The 16549-nt window shown below is 40.0% G+C and overlaps 2 protein-coding genes across 3 annotated transcripts; one reads left to right on the top strand and one right to left on the bottom strand.

The window, feature by feature from the left end:
* The first annotated feature begins 5330 nt into the window (after nucleotides 1-5330).
* Ppm1 lies at nucleotides 5331-6809 on the top strand. Its single transcript, XM_017155810.3, has 2 exons — nucleotides 5331-5490; nucleotides 5542-6809. The coding sequence occupies exon 2, from the start codon at nucleotides 5548-5550 to the stop codon at nucleotides 6628-6630; it is 1083 nt and encodes a 360-aa protein (XP_017011299.2). The 5' UTR covers nucleotides 5331-5490; nucleotides 5542-5547; the 3' UTR covers nucleotides 6631-6809.
* Nucleotides 6810-7019: 210 nt separating this feature from the next.
* Kah (Kahuli) lies at nucleotides 7020-14689 on the bottom strand. Of its 2 annotated transcripts, none has more exons than XM_070215742.1 (4): nucleotides 14592-14689; nucleotides 9931-10396; nucleotides 9074-9560; nucleotides 7020-8786 (listed from the first exon to the last, which is right to left on the bottom strand). In XM_070215742.1, the coding sequence occupies exons 1-4, from the start codon at nucleotides 14686-14688 to the stop codon at nucleotides 8361-8363; spliced, it is 1476 nt and encodes a 491-aa protein (XP_070071843.1). In that variant the 5' UTR covers nucleotide 14689; the 3' UTR covers nucleotides 7020-8360. The 2 variants fall into 2 exon arrangements, with proteins under 2 accessions (XP_070071843.1, XP_017011337.2); XM_017155848.3 differs by lacking the exon at nucleotides 14592-14689 and adding an exon at nucleotides 14244-14548.
* Between the last annotated feature and the right edge of the window lie 1860 nt (nucleotides 14690-16549).

Consider the following 16549-nt stretch of genomic DNA (forward strand, 5'->3'; position numbering starts at 1 on the left):
AGCTCGACAGATTTAAGATACTTGTTTAAAGTCGAGAGAAACTTATCTAGATAATAGACATAGATGTATTCAACAAGTTCTTTTTTTATAGAAATTTTATGGACCATTCAACTAAAGTATATATAGTCAAATAAGCATGGATATTGATATAAAATATAAAATAAAAAACAAAAAACAGCTGTGTGACCGTTTAGCATGTCAGCGGAAGTTGCGATCTGTGTTTCCGATTTGTGTTTCTTGTCCTGCACCCACTCAGTGTGCAACTTACATTATAAACGTATATGCTAAATATCTGCGACGGGCAGACGAACTTTTCTTCACTTTCTACTCAATGTTTAGGAGCATCAAAAAGAAAGCAAAAACGAAAAAAAACAAATAAACTACAAGAAAACAAATCAAGAACGCTTTAAATGTAACAAAAACGAAACGTTAATAGACTTATGAAAACAACAAACAAACAAATTAAATTTATATTAAACGACAAATTAAATTTATATTAACAAATACAAAAACAAACAACAAATTACATTTATATTTAAAGAGAAAAACCAACAAACAAATTAAACTTATATTAAACAAACTCACACACTCAATAAGCAGGCAGCTTGGCCTCGGTCGTTCGCAGACTTTTGTGGCCCACTGTCGGAGGATTTGTATTTAAGAGGGATTCTGAGCGGAGAGATCCACACAAACACTCTAATATACGTATATATTTAAATGAGAAATGTTTTAACTGTGTAGCCTTAATATTTGTACTCGTCGTCCTCTCGATTTCCGACAAAAATATGATGATATACGATACTATAGAGCGTTAAATGCTAATCGGTGTTTACTACAATATTTCATATGTACTTGTTTAATCATACTGAGGATGAGTTGCCTTTACTTTACTATTTTAACCATTTAAATTTACTTTTAATTTACCTTGTTTCTTTGCTTAACTTTGTTTAATAACGGAAGAACATAGCCACAACAACATATATACCATATATATTGCTTACTATTACCAGAATTATATATGCTTACATTTACTTATGTCCTACAAAATACAGAAATCGTAAATATATACATAAACAGATATCGTACTTTTTCGTTTTTCTTTAGTTTCTTAATTTTATTACTTTTTTCTTAGTGCTTTTAAGAACAAATTAATCAAAAACAAAGCGGAGATGATGATGATGAACAACAACAAATACAACATATATCCCACCAAATTACAAAGGAGTAAATAATTTTTAAGTTTAAACGATTAGTGAATGAACTAAATAATAATCGTAGTTATTGTGCAATAATATCGATAATCGATAACGATTAGCCAGTCAAAGCAATTGTGCAAACAATTTAATTTTAGGGTTTACGTCAAGGGGAGCGCCTAGAGGTTCCCCTTAAAAGAGGCTAGCTTCAGCTGATTTAGATTTAGTTCAAGACCAACCAGGTTTCTGCAGATCAAATAGATTTATTTCGCACGCCCCGCCCCGCCACACCCCTCGAACTTTGAACATTGAAACACCACCCCCCACGAAGTTGTTTGATTGACCAACAATTGATGAGCTTTTACCGGAAAGTAAAGATATTTTTGTTTGCATTTACGAAAAACACAGCAAGCGGAAACCGAAGCCGAACCGGAACCGGAAATTTCAAACCAATCTGCATTGATCAGATTAAAAGGTAGGGGGAGAATAGAGAAGTTGACAAACAAGATTGATAAGAACCCGTCCATAATTAGATTTCTTTCGTTTGAGCTGGACCTGAACAACTGAAACACGCACTTCGGACAGCTGGAGCGAGTTCCAAAAAAACAAATTAGCAGGGGCCCTCTCTAACTTAATGATAGCATAATGATACGGATGATGCGGATAATACCGATACTTAGTAGGCTACCAGTAACTTAATTACGATATTGATATACTCTTCGTGTTTCCTTCACTTGAAGAACTTTCTAAAACTCTCTTAAACAAATTGTGGTTCGGATCGACATTAGATGTTTTTAATACACACAGATTACCACAGATTAATCTATGAACATATATATATGCGGATATATTTTATTAACTAAGAAATTATTTCCTATGCCAGAGGAGAGATCTTAACGATAACCGAAAATGTTGATGTATGAAATTTATAAGACTAGCATATTTCCTACCTAAAGAAAAAACCAAAAACCAAACAACAGACAACAATATACGTTATATATATACACGAAATATGATAAAAAGCAGCTAGAGCTGAGATCATACTCATAGACATTATACACGCTAAGACATATACAGCTAACGGTAAAGATATTGAATTTAAAATGATCGTACCTTTTTGCTGATTTCGAAACAAGCGAGAAATTGAGGAGTAAAACGCCAGAGCGAAACGGAGTCATTGGGTGATGTGAAAACGTAATCGAAACAATATATGTTTTAATAGATCAGAGAGCACTTTTATGGGATTTGCTTTTTATATATGTCATATACGAAACATAGATGTACTTATAGCGGAGGCAGTGGCAGTCCGCACTTGGGGCGAATGCGCGTTTCAGATTAAAGAATTTAAATATTTTTATATACGAACTCGAGTAGAGACTACGGTATCCATATACAGATATGATTAGCGAAAACAAGCGAGTAGAGGCCAGGCTTTGCATTCGATTACAAAGTGAAGTAAGAGGGAAGTAAACCAAAGATGGATAATCAAAGTGCGCGCACACCCCACTCATAGACACACTGAATCACTCACCACTCACCACTAGGACTAAGATATAGGGTTTGTTTTGTGTGGGCACCAAGTCATATTCATATGTACGACCTTGACTCCCCCTAGTACCTAGTAACACGATTAAGAGTCCCCGACCTCAGATTTGAACAAGGGATCCCTGGGTTAGACAACAACGAAAGTGCCGGGTAAGGTGGAACCAGAAGCTCCTGTCCCAACCCGCAGCATATTAATGTTTTCGATCGCCAACGAAGAGATTTGACCTTGACCCGTCCTGTCGTCAAACTCCACTCACTCACCAAAGCTTCTAGATGTCAAAGTCAACTCACCAACACTTCACCAACACGGAGAAACAACCTTATAAGGTTTCACCAACACCACACACTAATTAAAAATCAACAACTCCTCATTAAAGATTCACCAACACTAAAACACAAGCTTACAATGCTTCACCAATACTGCAACACAATTACACAATGGAATTAATATTACAAATAACTCACTATAAGTTCACCAACACTTGACCCGTTAAATTAAAACAACACGTTGTTAAAGATTCAACAACACCAACTATTCAAAGTATTCAACAACATTAAACTCACCAAAACCTAGCCAACAGTTCTCCAACACTTCATCAACGTTTCACCAACACTCAATCACACCAAACTCTAAACGTACTTAATCGACTTTTTTGTATTCTACTAGTATCTCTATGAATGTGTACTGAATGTTTTTACTTGGTGTCCTCTCTTATTTAGGCTTAAGGAAATCGAAATCGAAAGAAACGGAAATGAAATGAAATTCAAACTTATATCAAAAACCAAGCACACCGATACATTTAGCATTGTACTTGATAAGCTATCGATACTAGCGTTAGATGCGAATCAAAATATATATATACGCGAAGTAATAGGTATATCTCTCTGTCTTAATCGGATATGCGTACCTTTTTGAGGGGCCCCCGGCAGATTAGGAGGCCAGCTAATTTATCAAATACAAGTAATCGTAGCCATAGTAAAATAAATTTGAAATTGAATTAAATGTCTCGAGACCAAACCCAAATCCAAAAAACTAAAAATCCAATCAAACTAAACAACAATGAGCCGCAACGTTTGTATTTATGTATAGAGTTCCCTCCCTAACCAACAGATAAACCTATAACAATCGAGTTCCGATTTCACGAGAGTTAGGCAGCAATTAAGTAACAAATACAGATAAATAATAAAGATAATGATAATGATAAAGATTAACTCAAGTTACGTCAACTTAGTGGCAGTGTAAACGCGTCTAGATAATTGATAGATATGATTAAGAACTTTTGACTTTTATGGCTGTTTAGAGATTTTATAATACGTCTATATCGATATAGAAATTATATACATACATGATATAAATAAGCCCAAAAACATTTTCGTAATTTATTTACATACTCAGACACACAGACACACGCCATGCGACTAAGCAACTTTAGTCCCCAAATGATTTTCGGCTAGTTCTGGCTTGGAATACCCTCCAGAGACCCATATCTTCGGGATCTTTGGGGTTAATCTCTCTGTAGCCCATGGAGGGAAAGAAATCGAACATTGTGAAATTTAGTGTCTTTACACTTTAAAGAGAAAATATATACAAAAACGGATTAATTAAGAATTGTGAAACTCAAAAACTCGAAAACACGAATGCAGATGCAGATACAGATAGAGATAGAGAAACAGAGGCAGATACAGATACACCAACTCACAGATGCAGATGCATATAAATTATGATAATTACATACTCTCGTACATATGCCTAAAAGGATAAACGTGTAGTAATCTACAGCCACAACAAAACAATTACAAATAAATGTCTATATATGAAACGAACAAGATTTAATATGCGCGATATGCGTATATCATTATATACTTAAATGTATTTGTGTATATGAAAACAAACGCTATCGAAGTAAACCAAATTATAAAAAAAAACATACAAAAGAAAAGAACAAAAGGAAAGAGAAGCAAAAAAAAAAACGACAACAAATAACAAATACAAAACACAACATTTAAAAAGAAATGAAAAACTGTTTTTTAATGAATATGTGGGAATGCCTTATTGGGAAGCTTTTTTATAAGCTAACAATTCGAATAACTTTCCGGGAAAGTTAGGATCTGCGGATTTGGTTAAAATATTTTTTTTTTTTTTTTTTTTGTCTATAACTTGACCAAAAGTAGTCCGAAATCAAAAATTCAAACTGTTATGAACAGCTTAAAATGTATTAAAATAATCCCTGTTACTTTTTGGCTTATTTAAAAAAGATAATTTTAGATCAATTTTTGCATTTTTGATAAGGGGTTACTACACAATTTTTTCCACAAATTGGCAAAAAATAAAAATTTTCAGATGTGAACGCCAATCGATTAGGAATTTAATTACGAGTTTAACAAGGTATGACATTCCATATTTGGGCCAATATTTTCTTTGTTTTGACCAAAGAATTGATTTTTTTTCGTTGAAAATCAAGATGTGGATTATTTAATATTTTTATGTGGATTTTTGGTTAATTTATTGTTATAACTCGGAATGAATGAACTGATTCCCTTCTGCTGCCGAGTATCTCAAGACCTATCAATCATCAATCGAAGCCAAGTAGTCGCTGTCGAGTCAGTCGTCTAAATTCCAAAACACCGTTTGGGCGATCCCAGACAGACTAGACTTATTTACTACTGTAGCTAAAAAGGTTTACCCAAAGAAAAGGACTTCCGGCCGACCCAGAACCAGATCGAGAGATAGTTATAGAGATACGATAGCAGAGTGAGTATCCCGAGAGGTTTCCCCATCGAGATGGCTTACTCGTTTCTTAAGTTCATAATGGGCCAGACGCTGTCGGAACCGGTGACCACCAAGGACTCGGCCTGCTGCGGGAATTCGGCATATCGCGTGGGCTCCAGCTGCATGCAGGGATGGCGCGTTGAGATGGAGGATGCCCACACCCATATTCTATCCTTGCCCGAGGATCCGCAGGCGGCCTTCTTCGCCGTCTACGATGGACACGGTGGAGCGGCGGTGGCCAAGTTTGCGGGCAAACATCTGCACAAATTCGTGACCAAGAGGCCGGAGTACAGGGATATTAATGGTGTGGAGTTGGCCTTAAAACGGGCCTTTCTCGACTTTGATCGCGAGATGCTGCACAATGGTTCCTTTGGCGAGCAGAGTGCCGGTTCCACGGCCGTGGTGGTTCTCATTCGCGAGCGGCGCCTGTACTGCGCCAATGCGGGTGATTCGCGGGCCATTGCCTGCATTTCGGGTGCAGTGCATCCTCTGTCCGTGGATCACAAACCGAATGATGAGGCGGAGGCCAAGAGGATCCTGGCTGGCGGCGGTTGGGTGGAGTTCAATCGGGTTAATGGCAACCTGGCGCTTTCCCGCGCCCTCGGCGACTTCATCTACAAGAAGAACTCTCAAAAGACTCCAGAAGAGCAGATTGTGACCGCCAATCCGGATGTGGAGATCCGCGACATCAACGATGATTGGGAGTTTGTACTCCTCGCCTGCGATGGCATCTGGGATGTGATGAGCAGCGCGGAGGTCTGCCAGTTTGTGCGCAGGCGCATTGCCGCTGGTCTCGAACCGGAGACCATTTGCGAGGAGCTGATGAACAACTGCCTGGCTCCCGATAGCCAGACGAGCGGTCTGGGTGGCGATAATATGACCGTGATCCTTGTGTGTCTGCTGCACAACAAGAGCTACGAGGATCTGGTGGTGCGTTGTGGGGGAAAGAGGAAGTTAGCCACCTCTAGCAGCCCCTTGGAAACTGTGGGCGACATCAAGGATCCACCGTCGGTCCTGAAAGTCGTGACTCCTCATTTCTCACCGGGATCTTCGTCGGGAACCTCTCGTCTGGGCATGGGTTTCAGCCTTCGCGAGAGCGATTCCCCAAAGGAGAATTCTTAAATGCTTATCCACTGTGTTTTTTTCTGTTTTGCGTTCCTTGTTTCTCGTTTTTTGGCTCCCACAACTATTTAGATCCTCACACTGATTTCAGTCCCAAATTACCAGTTGATTTCGAATCTTTTTTTCACCGCTTTGGCAGTTAAAATTTAATAAAATGTTCCAATAAGTAAATAATAAATACACTGATAAAAAAATAGAAAATTATATTAAATATAAGCATTTTAAATTCAAAATGTCGTATTTAATATTTAAACTCAATATTATTGCTTGAAATGATCGATGTTTTGACCATATCGATTTGATAATATTAATTTAATAAAAACAGAAATATATTCACATCAAAGCTAAAATACCTTCCAAGTTCCCAAGAAAAACACTTTCGATTTCTAATTTCTCGGGGATCAGTGGATCTCTCGTTTAATTCGAATCAATGTGCAAATCTATAATACAGTTTTAGAGCTACGTATACGTGTATATGGTATATATATATATCTTTTGGTGTATATGGTAAGTACGAGTATATAAAGGTAATATGCGTATGCATCTAAATCGAAGTATCTTTGGTGCGATTAGCTGTAGGTCGAGTCGGAGCTTACGAAATGCAGTGGGTTGCCTGTCTCTCGATGAACTAGATGGTAGATGGTAAGTGCTACAATAAAATAAGCGATCTCTCCGAAACGAGATGGAGTAAAATAAAAATGTACAGATTTTTAGACTTCTAAATGATAAAGATAGAGTGTGTATGTGGTAGAGGCTAATTAGTGTTACAGTTATGTCAATTATTGCACCACATGCGGCCGTAAAGTGCTTAAAATAACGCCGCGCACAAAAGTGAGGAGATCGAGGAGGATCCCCCGCTCTCTGTCGCCAATATTGTGCGCTGAATTTAAAGATAAAGACTAGAAATTCTCTCGTTTTGGACCGACTTCCGTGCCGGAAGCAGGAAGTCGATCAATGCCTTAATGCAAAGTGATTAATGGGGTTAGTAAGTGTGTTTTGTTTGTTTTTCAGATTCAGAAATATCTTTGGTTATTCCTAGTTCTTTGTAAAATCATAATGCCTAGGTGACTATGTGTAAAGTTTGTAGCTTTGCTGCATTTGTTCGATCGTTTTGTGTTTTTTGGGATACTATATCTCTAACTCTCTTTGCTCGCTCTTTGATCATCGATGATCGTGAGTATGTGCTATAAAAAAATACTGGTTACATTGGTTTTTTGTCGCTGTTCTTGGCAAGTCTCTAAGAAGTCTCTTATTACAACTAAGTGAAGATCAAACGATCAATCGGGGATCGATCCAACCTTGTCTCTCTACATATATGTATATCTACTGTGTATAACCTCGTCTCTTTTGCGGTTTTTTCTTTGGAGAGAACTCGTCTGTTCGTTAAGCTTTCTGGAATCATCTACTCTCTAATGGTACTTTAGCTCTTTTGCATTTTTATCACATATTCGTTGACTACAGTAAGAAAAGGTCCTGGTTTTTTGTTTGGGGTGGGCTTTGTTTAGAGCTTTAAAAAATCGATATTTTCGATAGTTTCACAACATTTTATCGATAATTTGGATGAAAATATCGAAAATATCGATATTTTTCCAGCTCTACTTTGGTTTTAGTTTTTGACATTTAGTGGGTTTTCAAAAAACGTCTCCTCGAATTGGTTTTAGGTAGTGCTCGTGCTCTTGCTCTCTCCGGTGTCTTTTGCTTGGTGTCCTCGTTTTGGGGATCGGGATCTCCTATGCCACCATGGCATAGTTCCCAGTCAGCTCGAAGGGACTCGTCTTGGCCGAGTGTGTAAAGTTGTTCTTGGGCGAAAAGTCAACAGGCTGTTCCTGCGTGGAGGCGGTAATACCCCCTTGAGGGTTTCCAGTTTGGTTCGGAAAGTGGTAGGGCAAGGCCAACGGCAAAGGCAGCGGCAGGTGGTTACTGGGATGCAGCTCCTGGTAGATACTGGGTATTCTATGAGGCAGCACCGTCGGCTGGATAACGTTGATCCGCTTGAACTTCTCGTACTCCTCCAAAGCGGAAGCAGAGTGGCTGTAAGCAGTTACTTCTGAGCCAGCTGGATAGCCCTGAAAGGCCAGGGCCGCCTGCCTGCGATCCTTTTCCTTCTGCAGCAGCTTGTTGGCCAGTGTGGATTTGGCCGAGTCGGGAGCAGCACACTGAAAGAAAAGAAAGGTATAAAAGGTTAGATGGTTGAGACTTTGATTGAGATAATAAATATGTTATTATAGTGAAGACATAGCGGAGTAAGTTTATACAAAAAAGGTGCTGAAGAATTCGCGTTTGAAGTTCTTATATTTTAATGATTAAACACTGAATACTGAAGAATTCGAGTTTTAAGTTTTATTATTTCAAGGATTAAACACGCAAGGCTAAAGAATTCGCGTTTTTAGCTCTTTTACTTAATGAACAATTTAAGTAAATATATTGGACCTAATAAACTCACCACAGTGGAAGGTGATCCAGTGCCCAACGATGAAGTGCCACCGCTGCCCACCTCCAACTGCTGTCTCTTGGGCGATGTGGGAGGTCGGTTACTTGAGGCCGAACCCGTACCCGCAGTCGATCCCGAGACCCCCGCGCGGTTCTTCATGCACGAGGACTCCTCGTGCTTGTACAGGTAGGACTTGAGGGCAAAGGCCTTGCCGCAACGGGCACAGGTGTGGGGCTTGGTGTTCGAATGGGTCTGGATGTGGGCACGCAGGTTGCTCTTGTCGGCGAAGGCCTTCTCGCAGACGCCGCACTTGAAGGGCTTCTCGCCGGTGTGGGTGCGGATGTGGCCCTGCAGGAGCCAGGGCCTCGAGAAGCGCTTGCCGCAGAACTGGCACTCGCAGCCCTGGTTGTGCGTCCTCACGTGCATCGAGTACGCGGGCATCGAAACGTATACCTTCTCGCAGTAGGGACAGTGACGCGCCTTCTTGTCCATGATTGACCTTAAGAAAAAAAAACCAAATGTCTTAATTAAATATTTGTTTCCCCAACAATTTTTTACAACATTTTGAAAAATTCTAGAAATAAAAAAAAAAAAATTAACTTATTTAAGAACAAATTAACTTATTTAAGAACAAATTTTACCGCAAAACTAAATTACACATTTTGGAAAACTATTGAAATTTGTAAAATGATTATTCTTTTTTTTTTTAATTCTTGATATTTGTAAAATGATAGGTATTTGTAAACGGACCTTTATTTAAAAATTTAGAAAATCTCTACAAATTTATTAAACTTAAGAAAAGGAAGTTTAAGCATTTTAAAAATTTCTAGTAATCTAAAATATCTAATGTTTTAAAATATAAAATTCACCTGTGAGTTTGTCTATGACGAGCTAGGTTCGAGGATGTGGAATATTTCTTGCCGCACTCGGGGCAGATGTGCTCGTCCTCCAGCAGCGAAGTGCTGTTGGGAATCTCGCCCTGCTCCGCATGATGATGGTGCTCGGATGAATGCCCCTGGAGACCCAGACCCAGATGATCCTCCGTGGACTGCAGGCTGGAGGTGGAACTGGCACTGCTGCTGCTGGTGCAGGAATTCGAGTCGGAGATGGTGCAGCGGCGCAGTTTCCTGCGATCGAACACCTTGTGGCTGTAGTAGTTGGACTCGTCATCCGAGGAGGCATAAAGACTGCTGGCCGGTGGCTTGGCCTCGGCTGTGATCAAGGGACCCGCCGCCAGAGTGACCTCCGCCAGCTGGGTGAGATTGTACAGCTCCTCGGGAATGGGCGTGGCCTGCTGGTCCTTCGTCATTGTGTTCTGAAGAGATGGTGAAATGCCTGCAAAAGAACGGGGAAATTCTGTGATGAAAACAGCATGACGAAATACGAAATACTTATTATTATAGGAACCTGCTTAATGCGCACTGGGTGCGTCATTACCTGGCTAAAATAGACCAAAACTATTTATATATACGGAAAACTCAAAGTATATCTAAGATATATATTTATCATAAGTTAATGTCCACCTTTACCGCTTCCTAGAAATAATATTACTAAATATTCTTAAACAGTTTCTAAAGTTTTAACAAATTTAAAAATACAATTAGCTAAAATAGACCAAAACTAATTATATATACGGGAAATTCAAAGTATCTCCTTCAAAATTGTACTATCATTAAATATTCTTATAGGATTTACCAATCCATCCCATCAACAGTTTAATAGTTCCAAATGTGGTGTGAAGGAATCGTATCGAATAGTATCCTCATTAATTAAAAGCTTCATTAGTGGTTCGTTATGTTCTTGAAAATGCACGAAAATTACACCAATAATCGAATTCTTCGGCATGGGAAAGGCAAACGCACATCCATGGCGCGATCGCCGCCATCTATCATCCTATCCCACCTATCATAGATCTTTCCTACGCCATAATTCTTGTTTGTTTATTTGAAAATGCATCAATTTATAATTAAGGACAGAGTCGAGAGGCCACCACACTCACACCCAGAGTCTGAGATGTGAGCCAAAGTCGTCTGCATCATCGTCATTGCCGAATGGGAATTATCGCACATGGTTGAGGGTGAGCAGTGGCCACGGGGCGTATGATTAACGTCATTGCATACTGCATATTGCATTCTGATTCGGATTCTGATTCCGATTTGGATTCTAAATTCTGGCACTTGTTGGCTTCTGTTTCTGTTTGTGGTTCGGTGGTCTGCTCGCCTCTTTGCGTGGTCAAATAAATTGATGTCGAAATGAGTGCGCTTAATTTGTTCATGTTGTCTTGGCATTGATTAATCTCGCACGTAATTGGCGCATCCGAAAGTCAGGTGGGTTTTTTGGTCAGCTAAAATAGGTGAGTTCCCCAATGGTTGGAGTTTACTGTACTGGTGATACACAGGGAAAAATAATCACAATGATATTCTGTATTCTAGTGTCGTTTTAGAAAATATTTTCATTGTGAATCATAACCATAATTTATTAAAAATATTTTAAATATTATTTCTTAAATAAGAACTTTTCTAAGAATTTTTCTCTGCGAAGCGCCATTAAATTTTCTATATGCCTGATCATCTTCCGATCGTTTGTTTATCATGAGAAAGTTTTCTCCTTTATTTTTGTGCCCCCAAAAAAGTGGTCTAAATAATCAAACTCATTGAAGAATCCGGTGGGGAAATCTTAAGATCTCTGGATCTGTGTGGTTTTTCCACTCTTGAGGAGGTCATGTGCAATACTGCGGCGGCTGTTTTGGGTTTTGATTTTGAATTTGCTCTTGCTTTCCGTTTTGTTTGTTTCTCTAACGTTCTGAGGCCAGCCGCGTGATGTACATATATATTTTGAGGGAAAATGTGGGTGAAAATTCCCCGCCCTGGGTAAAAACATTTGCCAACCGCCCCCGCAAACGAAATCTGCAACCTGTTGCGCCTTCTTAGCTGCCAATTCTGATCGTCTGCTCCTCGGGGAGCAGTACATCAAAATGTTTTTGCGGCAATTAAGCGGAATTCTTCTTTTTGCCGCTGCCGAGGTGGTCGAAGGTGCTCGAAAGTGGTTTTCCATGAAATAATTATTTCCCTGGCTTTTCTTTTTTGAGTGGGTGTGAGCGAAATGCCGCCAGACATCCATAATTTGTGTCTTGGCAATTTGCGGCCCATTTATTTATATGCCCCACCACCTGAGGCCCTGTGTTCCCAGGTGGTTGCCGAATACATTTAAAAATAGCACTCACAGCACTCAAATGTATGCCATTTTCCGCCTAATCACGTCATTTTCAATACGCGATTTCCATCGAACGCGAACAATATGCGTCTGAGAATTTGCCGGGGAAAAACAGCTGACAGTTGATCGGTGGTGGACCTCCTCTACAGACCCCCTATACATTTGTACTCATACTTCCCCCCAAAAGAAATGTCTGCGCCATATTTCCGATGTCAGAATCGCTTGGGGCATACGAAATGTCGCATGTTTCTCTGACAGGCCGTTAATTAATTATTCCGCGGCCCCGTGCGATTGCAGATCGGTAATCGCAGATGACAGCCAGAAGGTGGGTAGGGATCGTCGATAAGTGCCTTCAAGTCTAATGGAAAACATGGGGAATTCTCTCTAAGAAGTTCTTAAATAGAGCACATACTAACGGAGGGGCAACCTATATAAAGTTAGGAAACTTTATTTATGTATATTCAGACTTTAATTTAATTTATTAAATGTAAGGAAATTCATTTAAATTTATCTATATTATTTAATAATAGAAATCTCATTCAGTAAATAATAAATAAAGCTCAATTGTGTATACTAAAATTATTTCTAAATTAGTTAGTTAAAAAATCAAATAAAAAATCTCTAATTAAAAATCAACAATTAATAAAATTATATATTTAAGTTTTCCACAGTGTCTTTAAGCTGCTTAGACTCCCCCCAAATGGATGAATCATTCTCGTTTCCCTCCAACCGAATCTTGGGCATTCCATGTGCACCGAACAATGGACTGCGGACCGGGTAAAATATTTAACTTTTCGCCTGCCATTTTCATTTCCATGCCGCCGCAGATCTGCGCAAATTGCGTGGTCTTCGCTCTCCGATCTCCACGATCCCCGGCCTTATAGCTAGTATATAGCCAGTATTGTCCGGGTCCGTGTTTTCTGGACCGGGAAAGAGTTCAAAGTCCTGTTAATGTACACAAGAGCCAAGAGAAGTGCTGATGGCCAGCAGAGGTGGCTTCGGTGGCCTTAACATGCGTCTTTCTTTCGCTCCCGGGCATCTATAAATACCACCTATAAGATCGGATCCCAAAGGCAGTGATCCCTTGCATAGTTTACATTTTAGTTCAAACTTGAAAATGCGAATGCACAATAAACAAAATCCGGAGCGCCAGCCTCAACCTCTGGCTGTTGTGTTCAGAGTCCAGAGTCAATGCCATATACCATATAATACCATATAATACCCGTACCCATACCCATTCCACCCCCACTGCGCTGCGATTGAAATGTTTGGATTTGGGCATACGTTTTTGTTTACCCCGGAACGCAGGCCCTCATCAATCGTTGCCTCAACTGCAGTTCCGATGGTTTGTTTATCGATCATTTCGGGGGGCATAAACATTTGGACGGGAAAGGACACAAAGGAGCACAGGCTGCCTCACCTGTAAACCAACGAGGGTAATTAGCCGCCCCAAAAGACCGCAAGATTGATCAGATATATCTGTTGTTTTATGCGCCTAAATTGGGCTGAAGATCTACGCATTTAAGACCGCGAGACAATGGGTATATAATATACATAAAGTCCCAACGGGAAGATACTATCCTATACTATACATTCCCGGCCACTATTTCCCGTTCTCAGAAGCTCATTGCCAATGCAAACATTGCTCACGTAAATGTCAAAATATCAAAAGAAATAATAATATTAATTTAACAAGTGCGGTACGTTCGCCATAAGGTGGGGGGTCCGAAATGCTGGGGGTTTGGGAATCGGAAAACGCCGCTCATTTGCAGTCACGCGAATGTTTTGGCCCAATTTGCCAAGCAGATTTTCAGTTCGATCTTGTTTCGGTTCCTGGGCAAAGAGTTATGTGTGTGTTCTATTGTGTAATCGCCGAAAGGTGGAAATAAGGTGGGAAAATGGAAAAGCTAAGCGTTTGAGAAGCCCCCTTGACTTCCTTTCACTTTTCCTTCTTTTTTTGCCAACTCACCCCACGCAGTTCGAATAGTTTCGGGCAAACGATCCACTCTCGTCTTCACTCTATCCCGTATATAGACGGATGAATCAGTTGCCGATGAGAAATCAATAATATATCACACACAGAGAACAAATTCCACGAATTTCATCACCCGCCAAGAGTTCGCATGCGGTTAATGCGGTGGTAATGGGTGTACTGCCGTTGATTTTCTTTTTTTTTTGGGGGATCGCGATTGCTAATGATCCTCGGATAAGTGTCAAACCGATTAATTAGTCGCACGGACGGATGGCGCATCCGTAAAGGCGAGCGCACGCAGCGAGATCCCAGGAAGAACTGAGCGTTCTTCGGCGGACCACTTACAGTTTTTACATCTTGCGGCCGCCGCCGACTCGATTCTTCTGCCTCCGGCGGCGTCCACCTCACGGCCTCCTCGACTCTCCTGACTCTCCTCTGCCATCCTCTCCTACGTTTCTGCTGCCGTAAATTGCACTGGAAAAAAGAATCGATTGTGGTAGATTTTATAATAATGAAAGGTAAACCTTTATATGCTATAATAAAATTCTATACAAATTTAAGTAAGTTTTTTAAACGAAAGTCAATAAAAACAATATTCATATTTTTAAAAAATTGTTAAAAAGTGCAAAAAAAAAAATGAATAAAAGAAGGAAAGAAAAAAATGGTAAAAAAAATCTCGGTTATCATAAAAAAAAGTTTTTCAAAAGTAGTTTTTTAAGAAGTAATGGTTCAATACTAAAGATCTAAAACTGGATTAACATTCTATAAGAGATCTGGGTTTTACGAAATTAAAAACTTCAGATATTTTGCCTAATAAGTGTATAATATAAATGTTTTTTAAATTATTCTTAATTTCTTCGGACATAGATTTTTTTTAAATTATAGATTCGGCAGGAATTTATTTAGGAATTTTTTATTGCACCCCCTAATTTCGCTCCGTGTACATCCGCATCCACGTCGAGGAGGTGACGAAGCTGACGCAGAGCAACAGACACGGAACGAACCGCCGGAGGGATTGGTGGTGCAGGGGGAGGGTGATGGGAAGGAGGTCGACGTGGACGTGGCCGACAGCCAGCAGCTGTTGGCCGCTCTTCCCGAGGATCGGGATCGTATGGGGATCGAACATAACTCCGAGAACGAACCACGACGCAGGCAGCGACGCCGGCAGAGGCTGCGACGGAGGAACAAGTGTGTGCGGTTTAAAAATAAATCGAAAATAATGTTTTCATTGTGCTACCGTCGCTCTCTGCTCTCTCTCTCTGATTTTCGCCTGCATTTTCCGAAAGGGAAAACAGCGATCGAGGTGGCGATGCTCCTGCTGGCAGGACCACTGCGCAGAATTCTTCTAACGATCCGCAGTCAGTGTCAAAAACCTCACACACTCGGTGCAAAACAGAAGGGGTTATACGAATAGGATTGAATATTTTTATTAATTCGAGAATAATAATATGTATCAATGTTAAGTTTCTTTAAAATCTTAGTAGTCCATCAATGGAGAATTACTGGAGAATTAATACATCCAAACTATAAAAGCTATAAGCTAATTTACAAATATTTGTAAAACAACGTAATCCTTTTAAGCTTAAACCTATTCAAAATTGAAAGGAATGTGGTATATTGCTAGAGTTTTAATTATTTTATTAGGTTTTTCGATAAAGATACTATATCTTCAGAGATACTTCATATTTTTAAAAAACATTCTTCCAGTTTTTTATAATTTTATTTCGGTTTTTATTAGAACCAGTGGAAGTGCTACTTTTGTGACCTCGTCTGTGAGTATTTGCCCCATGTGTCAGTGTGTTTTCGCCTGCCCCCATGCTGATTTGCCTAGAAAGAGAGATGGAGAGAGTGTTGATGCTCTCGCTTCGTGGTTGGGCAGTTTCTTCTGTAGCCGGCTCCCCCGTCTTCTTGTTGTTTCTTTTTGTTTTTACATAGATTCTTCTCCTGCTGATTATGGCTCTTCGCGAAGAGTGACGCAGTCGTATGCAATTTGGCATTTTCCTCGCTTGCGTACTTGTTGCGAACATCCAAAATAGACCTGCTCACCTGTACCACCCCCGCCCCCGGAATCTTCGCCCAGAATTTTCCGCTCTCTGGTAAGAATTTCCCCACCTCCTTTGGCCTTTGAAAGCCAAAAGCCCCGAAAACGGATTTCTCACAGGTGTTGTCGTCGCCTCGCCCGTTTTCTCTCGTTCCTTCCACTTTTCATTTTCGACTTTTCAGGCGTAATGAACTTAATGTCGCCCCTTTTGGTCGGATTCTTCGGATGTATTGGGTGCTAACGTATTTTCTATATATTCGAT

Source organism: Drosophila takahashii, chromosome 3L (genome assembly GCF_030179915.1).
Source record: "Drosophila takahashii strain IR98-3 E-12201 chromosome 3L, DtakHiC1v2, whole genome shotgun sequence".
Classification (NCBI taxonomy): Eukaryota; Metazoa; Arthropoda; class Insecta; order Diptera; family Drosophilidae; genus Drosophila; species Drosophila takahashii.

Bases quoted from the DNA above. Each gene is read 5' to 3' on its own strand.
- Ppm1 (XM_017155810.3), top strand. From the start codon at position 5,548: ATGGGCCAGACGCTGTCGGAACCGGTGACCACCAAGGACTCGGCCTGC.
- Kah (XM_070215742.1), bottom strand. From the start codon at position 14,688: ATGGCAGAGGAGAGTCAGGAGAGTCGAGGAGGCCGTGAGGTGGACGCC. The intron at 10,397-14,591 runs GTAAGTGGTCCG...GTTCTTTTGCAG, and splicing joins GGCCGCAAGATGTAAAAACT to GCATTTCACCATCTCTTCAG. The intron at 8,787-9,073 runs GTGAGTTTATTA...CTTTTCTTTCAG, and splicing joins CTGGATCACCTTCCACTGTG to TGTGCTGCTCCCGACTCGGC.